Source organism: Ctenopharyngodon idella, chromosome 8, assembly GCF_019924925.1.
Source record: "Ctenopharyngodon idella isolate HZGC_01 chromosome 8, HZGC01, whole genome shotgun sequence".
Classification (NCBI taxonomy): domain Eukaryota; kingdom Metazoa; phylum Chordata; class Actinopteri; order Cypriniformes; family Xenocyprididae; genus Ctenopharyngodon; species Ctenopharyngodon idella.
This window is the reverse complement of record NC_067227.1, coordinates 2686426-2705962: the sequence shown is the minus strand read 5'-3', so window position 1 is coordinate 2705962 and position 19537 is coordinate 2686426. Positions and strand designations below refer to the sequence as shown.

Here is a 19537-nt window from a genome sequence, read left to right as displayed (position 1 = left end):
TTAGACTCTCTGTGAGCCTCCTTGGCTACTGCGAGCGTTGCTAGGCCTCGCTAAAGAGAGTTATCTTACTGAGGCCTCCACTCCCCGGAGCTCCGCTAGTTTAGCATTGCGAGTAGTAGTAGTAGTAGTCTGTGAGCCTCCTTGGCCATGGTGAGCATCATCAGGCCTCCTCTCATTGCAGAGAGTTATTCTTATTGAGGCCTCCGCTCCACAGAGCTCCGCTAGAGTTGCAACTTGTAGGTTCTCTTTGAATCTCCTTGCATGGTATCCTAAGCGTGGGGCATAGTTAGGCCTCCTCTTGTTAGAGAGTCATCATTTTCAGGCCTCTGCTCCTAGAGCTCGGTTAATGTTTGCTAAGTTGTCAGGCTCTTGGTGAGCTCCCTAGCTTCACTAGGACATCATTTTGCAGGTTGTAGGCTCTCTGTGAGCCTCCTTACAAGATGTTGGGGGTAGTTAGGCCTCCTCTTGTTTTAGAGAGTCATCATGCTGAGGCCTCCGCTCCTAGAGCTCGGCTAGGTGGTAGGGTAGTATGCCTAAGTTGTTAGGTTTTCTGGGAGCCTCCTTCGCTACTGACCTTAGTGTGGGGTGTTACTAGGCCACCTCTTCGTGGGCCAGTGTTGAGGCTGAGTGTTAGGCTCTCTGTGAGCCTCCTTGGACACTTGCCTGAATATAACATAGTTAGGCTTCCTCCATCTTGGAGGCATCCTGCTGAGGCCTCCATTCCTGAGAAGATCTGGTCTATGATCGCGTTGCTGGTGCAGGGGTGAGGACTCCTTTGAGTCTTTGACTTAGCTCAGCCAAGAAGGCACTCAACCCTTCAGCATGGCGGTGTGGGTATACCATTCCCCATAGTGCCCTCTAGGGGACACAGCGCATGTTCCCATTCAAAAGGGAACGTGTCAGTTTACGCATGTATGCTTCAGACACTGGTCTTGCTAGAAGCATTCCCCATAGCGCCCTCTAGGGGATGCAGCATCTTGTTCCCCTTCTCAGAGAACCATGTTTACATGCGTAACCTGAGATGTTTTTAGACCTGGCTCACATTGTGATCTACCCTGATGAGTCCCTGTGTTTGTTCTATCATGTGGGACTCAATGGGCAAGATGAAAGCCCACCTGCCTGGGGATGGTCCTTGAGGAACCTTATATGTGAAGTGGATGCTCCAAAGACTTCCTGGCCTTTTGCTGCACTTCAGCCCTCCACCACTTTGGCTCCACCAAGGTCCTCCTTCCCTCTGGCTCCACTTTTTTTCTCACTCCCACCAGTTCCACCTTGGTCTTGCAAAAACCACCTCAGCTCAGCCTTGGTCTTCTGGGCATGCAACATCCCCTACGGCTCCACTTTGGTCTCCACCTCCTTTGGCTCCGCCTCAGTCTTCCAATCCATTGCCATTGCCATGGTCAGCTGTCCAGAAATCTCCATCATGGATCTCCATACCACAGTGGTCTCTTCCTCTGCCGGCTCCTCCGTGTGGATTTCCTGTTCCGCCATGGTGCCTTCCTCTGCTGCATCCACCATGGTCATCTCCTCCGCTAGCCTGGCCAGGGTCTTCTCCTCCGCAGAGTCCTCCATGATGGTCTACTGTTACTTCAAAGCCCCATCCATCCCATCCCATCCCCTACCCACCCAACCCCACCTAGGACTTTTGTTTTAGGTTTTCTTTACAGCACCAGGTGATGCCTACTCAGGGAGGGGAGAGGGAGTGGGGTTAATATATAAATCACTTAATATTACTTAATACTCTTAACCACACATCCACAGCACCATGTCCAGATAACAAGGTAGGGTGCTGAATTGCCTACCGGTATCCATGAAGCGATGTGTGGGTCCAACTCACTCCAAAACAAATCCATCAATTGGTGATCACCACAGGTTATTAGAAGGTAATATTGTATGCACTCCTCCATATATGACTCAATATCATGGCCATCTTGATCAACTGAACATAGTATATCCATAATCCTTACTGTGGTTCGGTGTTTTGTAATGTGTGGTCTGCAGCACGCATGACGAGACAAAGTAGCTATAAAGCAAAATAATCTTTATTCAAGATTCTTAACACTCTGGAACAATAAGGGAGAACGTAGGAAACTAGCAAACCACATAAAGGTACGACAACTAACAAAGAACAAAAAGAACTCAAGGCTTAAATACACACAGGGGTAATTAATGTAACAAAAAAAAAAAACACAATCTGAAACCACAGAGACAAACAAGCAAAGGGAACACAGGTAAAAGAGGAACAGAACCAAACTAAAACACAATGAAACTAAACCATTACAGTACTACTATGAAACATTTAGAGGTAAGTAATGCAGCCTGAGGGCAAGATGGTGTCAAGAGGAGGCGCATCTCCTGGGGCAGCGAACGTCTGCAACAAGACCCCAAGCTTACTCTTCTTAGAGCCCAGCAGATAAGAAAGGACAAAACCGAAATGCCCAAGAGAAAAATCTAAAAAGAAAACCCAAGAGCAAAGAGATGGTAAACAGAAACTTTATTGGCAGTCAGTAAACATAAACAAGTGGCAGGATGAACTCCAACTGGCTAGGTAGAGGAATGAAGAAGAGTTAGGGCAGGCAAGGGTTAAAGTGAGTCAGTTCAAACCAAAAAGTCCCAAAAAATCCAAATGAACTCTCGACCTATAACTTTCTGAATATATAAAAATGTGTTTTTTTTAGCTTGAAATGGCACAATGCAATTCCAGAATTACCCTAGTATCACAGGTTATGATAACTGTTGTTATAACACTTTAGTGGTTTTATACACATGCATACTCATATGGTTTCTGATAAGGGAAGTGAGGAAAGTTCATTGTTAACGGTAGAACAGAAAGAGAGAGAGAGTTTCAGCTACAGAGCGCAGACAGTGGCATATGCCCGACACTCGCTAAACAGAGAGTCAGTCACTAGTATTATATTAAACATTATGGGCACTGAAGTGAAAAATACAGACACACCACTGTCATTGAAAAAGTTTCACATCTCCGAGGATTATGGGTTTATTCTTCCTGAACCTCTGGTAGGTCATTACACTTTATGTAACATTATGTAACATTTTATTAGCTGTAACTAAACTTTTTTTTATTTTTATTTTATTTGATTATTTTTTGAATATTGTAACATTGTAGTAAGAATGTACTATATTGGTGTTTTATGCTGTGTACAATTTAGGGAAATGAACTGGCTAAGAAAATGTAAATTTATGACAAAGGAGCAATTGATTGCTATCAGGCACAAAGCCACAGTTTGTTTCATTACTTTATATAGTCCAAATCACTGTGTATTTGGAATGTTTTTAACAAACTATTAATTTGCATTCATATTAAGATACAGTAAGACTGATTGCTTGCATATAAAAGCATTAGACTTCGACACTGTTTGCTTTCTGAGTGACCTTTATCTATTTGCTTTAATGGTAAATAGGTAAATACAAAACTTTGCACATTTCAAACACAGTTTTATCTTTGAATAACCAATGAAGCCAAGAAAGCTGATAGACAGTGGTCTTAGAAAACTCTATGTAAACCAAATTAGTAGGCTGACTTCAATAATTTTATTACAAGTGCAGATATTTTTTTAGCTGTAAAGGTCTGTGAAACGTTAACCTTGACTCACGTTTAGTATCTGGGATTATGTATGTCCATTAATGATTGGTGTAAAACTTCAAGGTAAAACCTCAAGGTACACCTTTGGACTGTGTAATCAGTCATATTTAACTCTTTGGCTGAGAAAAAACATAAATGTATGGCATATTTTATGGACATGTGTAAGATTCATAACATGATTTGACATATACATTAAATATACATAGGTTTTCTTCATATCAAAATACATTTGCATTACAGTAAATGTAAAGAAACTTGATCATGAACATTTATTATGTTACATACTGTGTTATGGACACATACTATACACATGTGCACTGTGTTTCAGACAGAGCTGCCGGTGCACTACAAGCCCTGGATGGACATTGCCAGAAATGTGACAGAACTCATCTCTTCTCATTCTTTGCGCCTCAGAATTCATGATGTATGATCTTTCATACTAAGTGCACAATAGTGAAAGTGTCTTACCTACAAAGATTAAAAAAAACAAAAAAACAATAATAATAATAATTAACATCAATTTAACATTTTGCTTTTCCATTCACTATTTTGTGATTCAGCTCCCATATATTATGTATATAGACTGTTTCACAGTTTCCTTTTACTTTCATTTTCCTTTCTGCCTTACTTTCCTTTTATTTTCTTTAGAGGAACTTTAGGGATTGTTTAACCCTTGTTTAACCCTTTCAGGCCCAAATTATGTTTAAGACACAAAAATAAGCATTCTTTAATATCCTTTTTTATTATAAATGATAATCAATAAAAAAAAATAGTTGTTCACAATTAAAATGTTATTCATTATAGTTACAATAATTTATTTATGTTAACTACAGTAACACTTTATTTTACAGTGTCCTTGTTACACGTTACATGTAGTTACTGTAATAACTATAAATTATGCATAATTACATGCGACTAACCCTAAACCAAACCTTAACCCTAATCCTAACCCTATAGTAAGTACATGTAGTTAATTATTATTGCTTAGTACTTAAATGTATAATTACACTGTAACACAGACACCTTAAAATAAAGTGTAACTTTTAAACAAATTATTAATTGTGAATTTAATTAATGAAGCAGATCTGTGATTATAACTGTAACAACTTAAACTGTATAACACTAATGTGTACTTACTAATGTCACCTTTCAGCTTCATTTTAAAACAAAGTATTATTTATATAATATTTTAAACATAAATATCTGTAATATTTAGAATTCTGCCATATTTTTATGCCTTGTGTCAATGACAGTGACAGTCACATGCCACCATGTTTCATTTAAAAACAACAACAAGTGGTATTTTGCATTTAATCTAATAATCTTTAGTGATTTAGGTACCAAGTGCGGGGAAAAAAACTCATGGTGATGTTGAGAATGGATGCAGGGTCTGAAAGGGTCAATAAATCAATTGTGATTTTTCAGTGATTGTTTTGTATGCGTTATCCTTTCTTAGATGCCTCTGTTGGAGACTCATTTGTTGCAGACCCATCGTGAGCTGCGCTTGGCCCATCTGGCTTTGAGCATGATGACTATGGGTTACGTATGGCAGGAGGGAGAGAGAGAAACAGTAAAAGTACAACAAAGATTTTGTATGCAGTTCAAACCACTAATAGGACTGAACCACAGAACTGAACCACTCTGACTATTTACTGTATGTCATGAACTTCCAGGTGCTTCCGCGGAATCTATCGGTGCCCCTCTGTGAAGTGTCTCGGAGACTGGGTATGCCCCCAATTCTCATCCATGCGGACACTGTCCTTGCTAACTGGAAGAAAAGAGATCCAGATGGGTAAACTCAAGATCCATGCAATATGTTATGTAAAAACACTGTGTTAGCCTGCCCTCTTTTAACAAATGTTTGCATTTTATTTAAGTTTAAGTGGAAATAATTATCATTTAAATTATGGTCTTCAGCACTTTTAGCTTTCCAATTAATCTCAATAGCAATTGCTCGGCAGAACCCACAGAAGTACACCATTTAAGAGCTGCCATTTGAGTGATTGAGACTGCAGTTAAAACATCTACCAGCAGAGGCTAACCCTCATGGGGGAAAGTAAACTTTAGCATACTTTTATTCACCCAGAAATTAAAATGATGTCATTATATACTCGCCCTCATGTCGTTCCAAGCCCGTAAGACTTGCGTTCATCTTTGGAACACAAATGAAGATCTTTTTAATGAAATCTGAGAGATTTCTGTCCCTCCATTGACAGACTACGCAATCTCATAGATTTTTGACGTTTCAAAAAGTTCATAAAGAGATTGTAAAATTAATCCATATGAATTTAGTGGTTTAGTCCAAATTTTCTGAAGAGACTTGATCACTTTATATGATGAACAGATTGAATTTAGACTGTTATTCACGTATAAACACTGATCAGCAAACAAAAACAGAAGCTCAACCGAACCTGCTTGATGCACAAGAACAAACCTCATTGGTTCTTGCAGAAGCACAAACGTGCTGCGTAACACAAAAACAGAAGCTCAACCGAACCAGCTTGATGCACAAGAACAAACCTCATTGGTTCTTGCAGAAGCTCAAATGTGCTGCGTAACACAAGAATGAACCTCATTGGTTCTTGTGGAAGCTCAAATGTGCTGCGTAACACAAGAATGAACCTCATTGGTTCTTGAGGAAGCTCAAACGTGCTGCGTAACACGAGAATGAACCTCATTGTTTCTTGCAGAAGCTCAAATGTGCTGCGTAACACGAAAATAAACCTCATTGGTTCTTGAGGAAGCTCAAACGTGGTGCGTAACACGAAAATAAACCTCATTGGTTCTTGAGAAAGCTCAAACGTGCTGCGTAACATGAGAATGAACCTCATTGTTTCTTGCAGAAACTCAAACGTGCTGCGTAACACGAAAATAAACCTCATTGGTTCTTGAGGAAACTCAAACGTGCTGCGTAACACGAGAATGAACCTCACTGGTTCTTGCAGAAGCTCAAACGTGCTGCGTAACACGAAAATAAACCTCATTGGTTCTTGTGGAAGCTCAAACGTGCTGCGTAACACGAAAATAAACCTCATTGGTTCTTGAGGAAGCTCAAACGTGGTGCGTAGCACGAGAATGAACCTCATTGGTTCTTGCAGAGGCTCAAACGTGCTGCGTAACATGAGAATGAACCTCATTGTTCTTGCTGAAGCTCAAGCGTGCTGCGTAACACGAGAATGAACCTCATTGTTCTTGCTGAAGCTCAAGCGTGCTGCGTAACATGAGAATGAACCTCATTGTTCTTGCTGAAGCTCAAGCGTGCTGCGTAACACGAGAATTAGAGACTTGATCACTTTATATGATGAACAGATTGAATTTAGACTTTTATTCACATGTAAACACTGATCAGCAAACAAAAACAGAAGCTCAACCGAACCAGCTTGATGCACAAGAAGAAACCTCATTGGTTCTTGCAGAAGCTCAAATGTGCTGCGTAACACAAGAATGAACCTCATTGTTTCTTGCTGAAGCTCAAACGTGGTGCGTAACACGAAAATAAACCTCATTGGTTTTTGAGGAAGCTCAAATGTGCTGCGTAACACGAGAATGAACCTCATTGGTTCTTGCAGAAGCTCAAACGTGCTGCGTAACACAAGAATGAACCTCATTGTTTCTTGCTGAAGCTCAAACGTGGTGCGTAACACGAAAATAAACCTCATTGGTTCTTGAGGAAACTCAATTGTGCTGCGTAACACGAGAATAAACCTCATTGGTTCTTGAGGAAGCTCAAACGTGCTGCGTAACACGAGAATGAACCTCATTGTTCTTGCTGAAGTTCAAGCGTGCTGCATAACTCACGAGAATGAACCTCATTGGTTCTTGCAGAAGCTCAAACGTGCTGCGTAACACGAGAATGAACCTCATTGGTTCTTGCAGAAGCTCAAACGTGCTGCGTAACACGAGAATGAACCTCATTGGTTCTTGCAGAAGCTCAAACGTGCTGCGTAACACGAGAATGAACCTCATTGGTTCTTGCAGAAGCTCAAGCGTGCTGCGTAACACGAGAATGAACCTCATTGGTTCTTGCAGAAGCTCAAACGTGCTGCGTAACACGAGAATGAACCTCATTGGTTCTTGCAGAAGCTCAAACGTGCTGCGTAACACGAGAATGAACCTCATTGGTTCTTGCAGAAGCTCAAACGTGCTGCGTAACACGAGAATGAACCTCATTGGTTCTTGCAGAAGCTCAAACATGCTGCGTAACACGAGAATGAACCTCATTGGTTCTTGCAGAAGCTCAAGCGTGCTGCGTAACACGAGAATGAACCTCATTGGTTCTTGCAGAAGCTCAAACGTGCTGCGTAACACGAGAATGAACCTCATTGGTTCTTGCAGAAGCTCAAGCGTGCTGCGTAACACGAGAATGAACCTCATTGGTTCTTGCAGAAGCTCAAACGTGCTGCGTAACACGAGAATGAACCTCATTGGTTCTTGCAGAAGCTCAAACGTGCTGCGTAACACGAGAATGAACCTCATTGGTTCTTGCAGAAGCTCAAACGTGCTGCGTAACACGAGAATGAACCTCATTGGTTCTTGCAGAAGCTCAAACATGCTGCGTAACACGAGAATGAACCTAATTGGTTCTTGCAGAAGCTCAAGCGTGCTGCGTAACACGAAAATAAACCTCATTGGTTCTTGAGGAAGCTCAAACGTGGTGCGTAACACGAGAATGAACCTCATTGGTTCTTGCAGAGGCTCAAACGTGCTGCGTAACATGAGAATGAACCTCATTGTTCTTGCTGAAGCTCAAGCGTGCTGCGTAACACGAGAATTAGAGACTTGATCACTTTATATGATGAACAGATTGAATTTAGACTTTTATTCACATATAAACACTGATCAGCAAACAAAAACAGAAGCTCAACCGAACCAGCTTGATGCACAAGAACAAACCTCATTGGTTCTTGCAGAAGCTCAAATGTGCTGTGTAACACAAGAATGAACCTCATTGGTTCTTGTGGAAGCTCAAACGTGCTGCGTAACACAAGAATGAACCTCATTGTTTCTTGCTGAAGCTCAAACGTGGTGCGTAACACGAAAATAAACCTCATTGGTTCTTGAGGAAACTCAAACGTGCTGCGTAACACGAGAATGAACCTCATTGTTCTTGCTGAAGTTCAAGCGTGCTGCATAACTCACGAGAATGAACCTCATTGGTTCTTGCAGAAGCTCAAACGTGCTGCGTAACACGAGAATGAACCTCATTGGTTCTTGCAGAAGCTCAAACATGCTGCGTAACACGAGAATGAACCTAATTGGTTCTTGCAGAAGCTCAAGCGTGCTGCGTAACACGAGAATGAACCTCATTGGTTCTTGAGGAAGCTCAAACGTGGTGCGTAACACGAGAATGAACCTCATTGGTTCTTGCAGAGGCTCAAACGTGCTGCGTAACATGAGAATGAACCTCATTGTTCTTGCTGAAGCTCAAGCGTGCTGCGTAACACGAGAATTAGAGACTTGATCACTTTATATGATGAACAGATTGAATTTAGACTTTTATTCACATATAAACACTGATCAGCAAACAAAAACAGAAGCTCAACCGAACCAGCTTGATGCACAAGAACAAACCTCATTGGTTCTTGCAGAAGCTCAAATGTGCTGCGTAACACAAGAATGAACCTCATTGGTTCTTGTGGAAGCTCAAACGTGCTGCGTAACACAAGAATGAACCTCATTGTTTCTTGCTGAAGCTCAAACGTGGTGCGTAACACGAAAATAAACCTCATTGGTTCTTGAGGAAGCTCAAATGTGCTGCGTAACACGAGAATGAACCTCATTGGTTCTTGCAGAAGCTCAAACGTGCTGCGTAACACAAGAATGAACCTCATTGTTTCTTGCTGAAGCTCAAACGTGGTGCGTAACACGAAAATAAACCTCATTGGTTCTTGAGGAAACTCAAACGTGCTGCGTAACACGAGAATGAACCTCATTGTTCTTGCTGAAGTTCAAGCGTGCTGCATAACTCACGAGAATGAACCTCATTGGTTCTTGCAGAAGCTCAAACGTGCTGCGTAACACGAGAATGAACCTCATTGGTTCTTGCAGAAGCTCAAGCGTGCTGCGTAACACAAGAATGAACCTCATTGTTCTTGCTGAAGTTCAAGCGTGCTGCATAACACACGAGAATGAACCTCATTGGTTCTTGCAGAAGCTCAAACGTGCTGTGTAACATGAGAATGAACCTCATTGGTTCTTGCAGAAGCTCAAACGTGCTGTGTAACATGAGAATGAACCTCATTGGTTCTTGCAGAAGCTCAAACGTGCTGCGTAACACGAGAATGAACCTCATTGGTTCTGAATGAACCTCATTGGTTCTTGCAGAAGCTCAAACGTGCTGCGTAACACGAGAATGAACTGTTTATATGTGATGTAAATGTACTGATAAGCATTTATAGTAAACTAAAATATACTTAAAAATAAAATATACTAACTCATTTCTATTGAAACTTGAATGTCATGTATTTAAATATATTTGTAATAACTCATTTGTAATGATGAAGTTGCAATTTAGTATGTTAAAATATATTAACTTTATATCAAATAACAGACTACAGTTAAATAGATGTACTTTAAAGCAAAAGTTGTTTATTAAAAGTTGTTTGTAAAAAAAAAAAAAAAAAAAAAAAAAATTACATATACCCTATATTAAGACAAATCATGTTTCAGAAGTAACATATGTATTATTAATTGTATATTTCTTTTTCATGCACAACTGGACACTGATTGTTCCCAGACCTCTTTCCATGGAGTAAGTATTTTGTTGCATTAACAGAAATGTGTGTTACATGTTATTGATTTTTAGAACCAGCAGAGGGAGCCATCTTATTATGTACAGTGTGGAACATGTAAATGTGCTCTGTGTGTATTCAGATCCTCTCTGTAGCATCTGACCTTACAAATACATTTATGGCAAGAATTAGACATCACAATGATAACCTATTAAAAGAATGTAAAAAAAAATTGCAATACTTTGTAAACCAGATGTTGATGTAGTTTATGGCTATAGTGCTTCTGAAGTGTTGACCTGCCGTTCGACTGTTCTTGCTTCTTATAAGGAACTTGGAGTTGTTGTTGACATTGCCCGGAGGGGAAAGTGTAAGGGGTTTTTTTCTGGTTACACTGCTGGTGGAGTTGGCAGCTGTTCCTGGCCTGAAGGTCTGACACCTTTACAAATGCCACAGTTCAAAGACAGAGCACTGAGACACAGAAGCCATGATAGTAAATAGTTCATATTGATACATCATGGTAGTATTTGTTGAATTACATTGGAGTGCAAATACCATGGTATGTGAATATAAACTTTGAATCAATTTTCACTAGTTAATTTTGAAGTAGAAAGACTGAAATAGTATCCAATCATCATTTTCTGCAGCATGGCACACATTCTGTATTACCATCTGATAACATTACTGTACCATGGTAATGCTAGATCTTAAAAATAAATTAGCTGTTTCTTTTTTTACAGTCTATCCTTGATGTCATCAACGGTGTCCATTATAATGATGTTGCTATGGTCACCAAAGCTCTGGATGTTGTCAGTCAGGCCATAGACAGCATGAAACAGGCTCTTAAACTAATGCATGGTAATACTTTTTTAGGTGATAAATGACCTCTATATGTTCATTCAAGTGGTTTTAATACTTATTGTGACCATTTCAGAATATGTAGATCCATCCATATTCTACGGCATTATGAGGATCTATCTGTCTGGGTAAGCCATATTGTTGGTTTCACAGCTTTTTTTTTTTGGATTCCCCTCAAAGTTCTTCTGAATCTATGAAACTTTACTCTCCTTCTGCATGTGGGGTTTAGATGGAAAGATAACCCATCAATGCCGGAAGGTCTCGTGTACGAGGGAGTTCAGGAGAAGCCAATGGAGTTTTCGGGAGGCAGTGCCGCACAAAGTAGTATCCTACACTCCTTTGATGAGCTGCTGGGAGTCCAACATAAAGGTGACAGCGGTAAGAAAATCATCAGTAATTTCCCTCATGGTTAGATCATTCCTGATTTAAAATTTTGCCTTGCAGTTACAACAGTGATGATTATGCTGGATAACATGGATCATCATTGTTTTGCACAAACTTGCAGAGTCCGTGCCAGCGATACTGTTATTAATGAACCAGGGGGATCATTTCAGTTGCAAAATATATCTTATCTTGCCTATAGGGCAAGGGTTTTCAAGCTGGTTTCATGCATGGACCTGTAAAGAGGTGCTTGGTGTCCTCAGAAAAGGATTTTACTAAATCAGAATCAGAATGACCTTTAATGTCAAGTAATGTTTACACACACAAGGAATTTGTCTTGTTGACAGGAGCTTCCAGTGAAGAGAAATAAGTACAGACATCGATAAAAGGAATATAACACAATAGTATAAAAGGCAATAAAGTTGAATATAATACAACACAATAGACAGAGTTACGTGTGTAAAGATAAGCTATATACTAAATAAGTCTATTTTTGGGCACTCAAAGTTAATGCATTAACTAAAAAAATATATTAAAAACAGATTTTATATAAAATAATAACAAAATTTTATTGATGTTGTTTTAACATGCTGCTTTATCTTATATACATTTTAATTGAATTTAAAATGTTCTTTCTCAGGCTTATAAATCTAACATTATTTGAAGTATTTTTTTTAAAAAAGGTTTTAAATATTTAAATACTAAATATATATTTCATATAATGTTATTTGTAATATTATATTTTCAGTGTAATTTTTTTTATATTTTATTTTGTCAGTAAGATTTTTTTTTTTAAAGAAAGAATATAATAATAATAATAATAATAATAATAATAATAATTTTATTATGCAAGGATGTATTACATTTTTCAAAGGTGACAGTAAAGACTTTTAAATTATTACAAAAAAATTGTATTTCAAATAAATGCTGTTCTCTTGAACTTTCTATTCATCAAAGAATCCTGAAAAAATGTCTCAAAGTTTCCATAAAAATATGTATAACCCGAATTCTGGAAATGTTGGGACGTTTTTTTTTTAATTTGAATAAAATGAAAACTAAAAGACTTTCAAATCACATGAGCCAATATTTTATTCACAATAGAACATAGATAACATAAATGTTTAAACTGAGAAATTTTACACTTTTATCCACTAAATGAGCTCATTTCAAATTTGATGCCTGCTACAGGTCTCAAAAAAGTTGGCACGGGGGCAACAAATGACTGAAAAAGCAAGAAATTTTGAAAAGATTCAGCTGGGAGAACATCTAGCAACTAATTAAGTTAATTTATATCAGGTCTGTAACATGATTAGCTATAAAAGTAATGTCTTAGAGAGGTAGAGTCTCTCAGAAGTAAAGATGGGCACAGGATAGGATTGTGGAATACTTTAAAAACAATGTTCCTCAACGTCAAATTGCAAAGGTTTTGCAAATCTCATCATCTACAGTGCATAACATCATCAAAAGATTCAGAGAAACTGGAGAAATCTCTGCGTAAGGGACAAGGCCGAAGACCTTTATTGGATGCCCGTGGTCTTCGGGTCCTCAGACGACACTGCATCACTCATCACGCATGATTGTGTCAATGACATTACTAAATGGGCCCAGGAATACTTCCAGAAACCACTGTCGGTAAACACAATCCGCCGTGCCATCTGCAGATGCCAACTAAAGCTCTATCATGCAAAAAGGAAGCCATATGTGAACATGGTCCAGAAGCGCTGTCGTGTCCTGTGGGCCAAGGCTCATTTAAAATGGACTGTTTCAAAGTGGAAAAGTGCTCTATGGTCCGACGAGTCCAAATTTGACATTCTTGTTGGAAATCACGGACGCCGTGGCCTCCGGGCTAAAGAGGAGGGAGACCTTCCAGCGTGTTATCAGCGTTCAGTTCAAAAGCCAGCATCTCTGATGGTATGGGGGTGCATAAGTGCATACGGTATGGGCAGCTTGCATGTATTGGAAGGCACTATGAATGCTGAAAGGTATATAAAGGTTTTAGAGCAACATATGCTCCCCTACAGATGACGTCTGTTTCAGGGAAGGCCTTGTGTATTTCAGCAGGACAATACAAAACCACATACTGCAGCTATTACAACAGCATGGCTTCGTCGTAGAAGAGTCCGGGTGCTGAATTGGCCTGCCTGCAGTCCAGATCTTTCACCTATAGAGAAAAATGCATCAAAGAAGACCACTAACTCTTCAGCAGCTGGAAACCTATATCAGGCAAGAATGGGACCAAATTCCAACACCAAAACTCCAGAAACTCATAACCTCGATGCCCAGACGTCTTCAAACTGTTTTTAAAAGAAGAGGAGATGCTACACCATGATAAACATGCCCCCGTCCCAACTATTTTGAGACCTGTAGCAGGCATGAAATTTGAAATGAGCTCATTTTGTGCATAAAATTGTAAAATTTCTCAGTTTAAACATTTGTTATGTTATCTATGTTCTATTGTGAATAAAATATTGGCTCATGTGATTTGAAAGTCTTTTAGTTTTCATTTTATTCAAATTTAAAAAATGTTTTCGGAATTCAGGTTGTGTCATCACAACTGTTTTCATCATTGATAATCAGAAATGTTTCTTGAGCAGAAAATCAGCATATTAGAATGATTTCTGAAGGATCATGTGACACTGAAGACTGGAATAATGATGCTGAAAAGTTAAACTATATTAAAATAGAAAACAGTTATTTTAATTCATAATAACATTTCATAATATAACAGTGTTACTGTATTTTTGATAAATTAAATGCAGCCTAATGTCAAAAACTTTAAACAATTTTACCGAACCCAAACTTCTGAAAGCTAATATACAGTGGGGCAGTCGTGGCCTAATGGTTAGAGGAGTGTGTGTTCACTACTCCTAATGTGTGTGCATTAATGTGGATGGGTTAAATGCAGAGGACGAATTCTGAGTATGGGTTACCATACTTGGCCTTCACATGTTTAAAGAAAGAAAAGAACATAGGCCTATATATAAAATGCAATGTTTATTTGTTTTTTTTTTAACAAATGTGAGATGAAAATAAAAGACAAATGCAGTTTATAAAACACTTTTGCATTTGTAGCCTATTGAAAATTTTGTTTTCGCTCTGTCAATACTGTTCAAACAGGGGCCTTCCTGAGAAGAATGAGGGACTACATGCCGCCCTCTCATAAGCGTTTCATTGAAGACATCTCTAGTCGCCCGTCCCTGCGCAACTTTGTGCTCCAGCAAGCGGATGAGCATCTAACGCACACATTTGAACAGTGTGTGGCTCGCTTGGTGGACTTTCGAAATTGCCACATCAACATTGTCACCCGTTACATTACTATACCGGCCTCCCGTGCCAGACAGCTCCGTGCAAACAAGCAGGGTTTGGTCGATGAGCTCGATGCAATCAGAAAAGCACCAACAGCGCTGGAGGAAAGAGGTACTGGAGGTTCAGGGATTATGATCTTACTGAAGACTGTGCGTGATGAAACTAAAGATATCTACATCCCACACTGTACTAATGGGAACCAAGTCTTGCCAGATGCACCGATGACAGCGATACAGAAGGCTGCATCTGAGCTCACAATAGAATGAAAATAGTAGCCTATCTTTGAATGGTGATTTGACAACCCAGGCTCATTGGAAAAAATCATGTCTGTGCAAAATGATATTATGTTGCTTTTTGCATGTTTCACAACACTTTCGAAGTGAAATGCCCAGTGAGTGGCGCTAAAAACACATTAAGTTTTATCCACAACAGATGAACATGAATCTGGCAATGTTTTATTAAAGGTGCAGTAAGCGATTTCTGAGAAACGCTGTTGAAAGTGGATCAGACCGAGCACCACAACACACTTGTATATACTCTTGTGTACTGTTTGTTCATTTTTTTGTTCTTCCTTGTTGTTCGTTCATCATCTTCACTTTATTTTTCACGAAGCAATATTTTTCGTCGCTTCAGCTGTAATAAAGAGACATCCACATTGTTTTTTCATGCATTTTGGGGGTGGAGCAATGAAAGGAGGGGTGTGTTTGTTTAGGTTGATTTCAAATATCAACAATGTTTCTCAGAAATCACTTACTGCACTATAAAGTTGGTTGTTGAACCTATGGCTGCAGTTCAGAAATGAAATGTCCAGAGAGTGGTGCTAAAAGGTTAAGGCTTTACCACGTGTGAAAATAACATTCAGTACCACTTACACTAAACCCCCCTTTAAAACTGATAGTGTTATAAAAGCTAACATGCCATAAAAACATCAACTTTTGCTGAAGCAATCATGCCATTTGCAGTTTCATGGGACTTTTAGTCTCTGAGCGCTCCCAGGGCTTGATGCTTAATTTTGTCCCAAGGAGCACGTTTAGGAGCACATTAAAAAGCTTTAGGGGTGCAATTAAAATTCGTCAAATAATGTGTTTTTCCTTAATAAAGGGATACAAGGAGACATTTATAAACAAAATGAATTAATTTATTAGAATACAAAATGTACACTAAGCTTTTAAATATTTCTGCTTCAAAATGTAATATGAAGTTAAAGCTGCAGTCTGTAACTTTTTTGGTTAACAATGATCCAAAATAAATTTTTGAGCAAGTACATAACCAGCCATCTCCTTACCTTAGCCCAATTCAATAATGTTTTCTAATTCGAGTGGTACTGGTAGGTTTCTGCTGGAAATTCAAGCATGTCGCCGTTCGTCTTTGCGTCATTACGTCACGTCTGTTTACATAAAGAAGGAGTCCCAGCTAGTAGACTATATCATGTGAGGATGCTGCAGGTGACGGATCATTTATAGCCTTTTCTCACAGCAGCTGGAATAATTAAACTTATTTTGATGGCAGATTGTATGGTATGACAAATTATCTTTAGAGATAAGACTGTACAGAAATTTAAATATACAGGTAACGCTAACACCAGAGATGTTCACGAGTCTTTTATCTGGAGTCCGAGTCAAGTCTGAAGTCTTTATCACTGGAGTCCGAGTCAAGTCTGGAGTCTTTTTATCCTAGTTGTATTACATAGACAAAATAATATGATTGTTCTATCATCTGTTTTATTTGAAATTAAGGTTCTATGATGTAAGGGATAATGTACATCCAGCTTGTTACTTTATAAAAACAGTCGTCCTGGTGAGTAGTCATTTTCAATACAGTCACTAAGTGGACGCAAGATGGCGCCAGTGAGTCACGGTTTGTTATACAGCTTCGTTGTTATTGACGACAGTCATTATCAGAAAATATCAAACCTCAGAATGTTTAAGAATGTCAATAGAAAACTCTACACATGCTGATTGCGATACGTTAAAATATGAGCTTTAAGTAATAAATGGATTATCATCTCTTTCTATCTCTCTCTTATGGACAAACATTAAGAAAGAGAAAAGCTGCATATAATACGAAAAGATTGATAAAATGTAGTGCTAGGTTTAAAGGCTAGATTTTTTTTGTTCATATTTTAACAGGCTGGCAATCCAAATGACCCATGCAACTACACCACAGTATAATAGCTAGCTGTGTGCGTTAATGTGACTAACCTTTTTATTAAAAAACTATACATTTTAAAAACCAAAACCAGTTTAGCGCAAATACAATGCAACCAATTTCATTGGGTAAGGTTAGGGCTGCTCATTCAAAATGATGAGAGAGATAAAATATGCAATCCTACAACCATCCACAACATATTACAATACAAACGCCATAATGTAAAAATATTGTCAAAATTCATCAACAGTAAATCATAAGCAATCGATTGGCATAAATGTGAAGTATTCATTGATTGTGAACTGCTCTAAAACCAACAGCGTTGCTACTTTAAAACATGCAGTGCTCATATTTGTGTAATTAAATCACAGAACTTTGAAATTTAATAATCACATTATTAGGTTGTATATTTATTCCAAATTATTAAGTTTGTTGTACCATTTAAGATTTTATGACCTTAAATTTCATAACACTGAGGACCCACTGGAACTATGTTTTCTTAATTTGCACACATGCTCCTAAATATATTTTACAGTTCGCACACATATCTTTTTAGTCATAAACGTGAGAGAAATGCTTGCACTGTCGAGCCTTGGCGCTGTACTGAGTGAGCTACCGAGCAAGTTTACTATGTCAGAAAAGCCATACATATGAAGCTGGTTATATGATGCAAACGTCAAAATGTATTCATTTGCAAATCATGCACTATTGTAAAAGTGTTTTGAGGTCATAACATATTACATATAACAATAAGTGTTGATTATTCAGTAATCTGCCTCTAATTATAATTTGTGTGATAAGGAATAAATGTTGATGGTGTTGTACTATCACCAGTGGTCATTTCAGCTCAAAACTGCAGTTTCCAATGAGCCTATGTTGCAACTTGACCTGCTACTAAGACAAAATACTCTCAAACATTTCATTGTAAGAGGAAAAACTACAAAAAATTTGCCTCAAAGAAGACTGGTCCAGAAGACTTTTGGACCTCAGTGTATGTCTTTGAAGATGTTAATTTATCCATAATTGTAGAACAATACATGACTTCCCATTACAAATGTTGTAATTGTTGCCTAAACATTAGTTTAGTATGTACTGCACTTTATTAACTCATCAGTGGTAACTTGTGTACTTAAAGCAACCGTAAATGTATTAGAGCTTTTTCTGTTCCTGACTCACTAACTTTTATCTCTGAAAACTGGGAAATGGACATTCCTTTTTCATTTCATGCAATTAATTATTTTGATTTTAAACTATAATCCAATCAAAGCATATAAGGCACGCACATACTGTAGCCTTCCTTCAATGAAAATTAACGTTATGGACATTTTGTGGCAAAGAATGCCACGATTTCAAGCCAAACCATAATTTGAACCATCATCTTTAGTTTCCATCATATGCAACCACTAATCTTTCCATTTCATTTTAAACAGAATGCAAAAAATGTCTCCCATGAGCCTCGATTCCTAAATGACAATTGGCTGCAATGAGACTGCTCTCATGCTAGAAAGCTTTATATCACAGATGCTTATTTTTAGTAAATAACGAGGAGAATTTCAATAAGCAGCTGTTGCCTTTGCATTTTTGGATGAATAAAGATCCTACTGTAATTATACCATTCTGTGCAAAGATTACGTGTGAATCTTGTTGCTAATTTTCATGGTTATTTTATCTTGGTAAACCCATCAATGAAGTACAGTGTGCAGTAAGTATAGACATACAGTACAATGCTGGTAATCGTTCAGTTCCTGATGAAGATGTCTGATAAAGGCCTTGAACGGCCGGAACGTCATGAGTTCTTTAAGAGTGAGGGTTGCACCTTTTTCGAATTCACAATCATTCAATTCCTTCCATATAATGTGAGGAGTAACTTATGGAAGCCTGTTCCTCAGAGTAAAAATAAAAAAGGTTGTTGTGAGATAATATATAGATCTATATAGTGATATAGATCCTGTTGGGTGATATAAAGTGGCAGTTGCGAGACTGTCACAGCTGATTGTCACAGTAATGTCTTTTTACTCAGAAGCAAAAAACAGGCTCCCAAAACTAAAACTAAATAATGCGATGGTACAGAGACCCTAAAGGGACATTGTAAAGTAAAAAAATTATGGGAGGAAAAATTATTTGTCAATGCTTTTGCATTCTCTTGCAAATGTTTTGTGTTCCCCCAAGAAACTTTGCATTCGCAAAAACATTTGCAAGAGGAAATGCATTTTTCCCTCCATCTCTCTTTTTTTTTTTTTTTTTTTAAACCATGTTCCTTTAGAGGCTCTGTATGATGACGCTACTAATTTAACTGCATATGTTGCGTTGGAAAGGTTTTTTTTATTTTTTATACTAAGTTTATTGTTGTCATTCATTCATTCGTTCATTCATTCGTTTGTTCGTTCGTTTAAAAACTATGATTGTTTTTGAGCCAGAGACAAACTTCTCTGCTTAAATTATAAATCTAAATATCATCTGATATATTGTTTATATATTTTTATTGTCAGAATAAATATAATCATATTATGAA

General features: G+C 38.2%; 2 protein-coding genes across 2 annotated transcripts; one reads left to right on the top strand and one right to left on the bottom strand.

The window, feature by feature from the left end:
- The first annotated feature begins 2773 nt into the window (after window positions 1–2773).
- Window positions 2774–18637, top strand: ido1 (indoleamine 2,3-dioxygenase 1). Its single transcript, XM_051902246.1, has 10 exons — window positions 2774–3018; window positions 3933–4028; window positions 5061–5180; window positions 5278–5396; window positions 10341–10355; window positions 10663–10762; window positions 11073–11190; window positions 11267–11318; window positions 11420–11568; window positions 14689–18637. Exons 1-10 carry the CDS (start codon window positions 2779–2781, stop codon window positions 15141–15143), a joined length of 1464 nt encoding a protein of 487 aa, XP_051758206.1. The 5' UTR covers window positions 2774–2778; the 3' UTR covers window positions 15144–18637.
- LOC127517079 (uncharacterized) lies at window positions 5403–10334 on the bottom strand. Its single transcript, XM_051902245.1, has 8 exons — window positions 9963–10334; window positions 9278–9891; window positions 8331–9226; window positions 7413–7616; window positions 7310–7360; window positions 6227–6634; window positions 6125–6175; window positions 5403–6038 (listed from the first exon to the last, which is right to left on the bottom strand). The coding sequence occupies exons 3-8, from the start codon at window positions 8333–8335 to the stop codon at window positions 5822–5824; spliced, it is 936 nt and encodes a 311-aa protein (XP_051758205.1). The 5' UTR covers window positions 8336–9226; window positions 9278–9891; window positions 9963–10334; the 3' UTR covers window positions 5403–5821.
- Window positions 18638–19537: the final 900 nt, after the last annotated feature.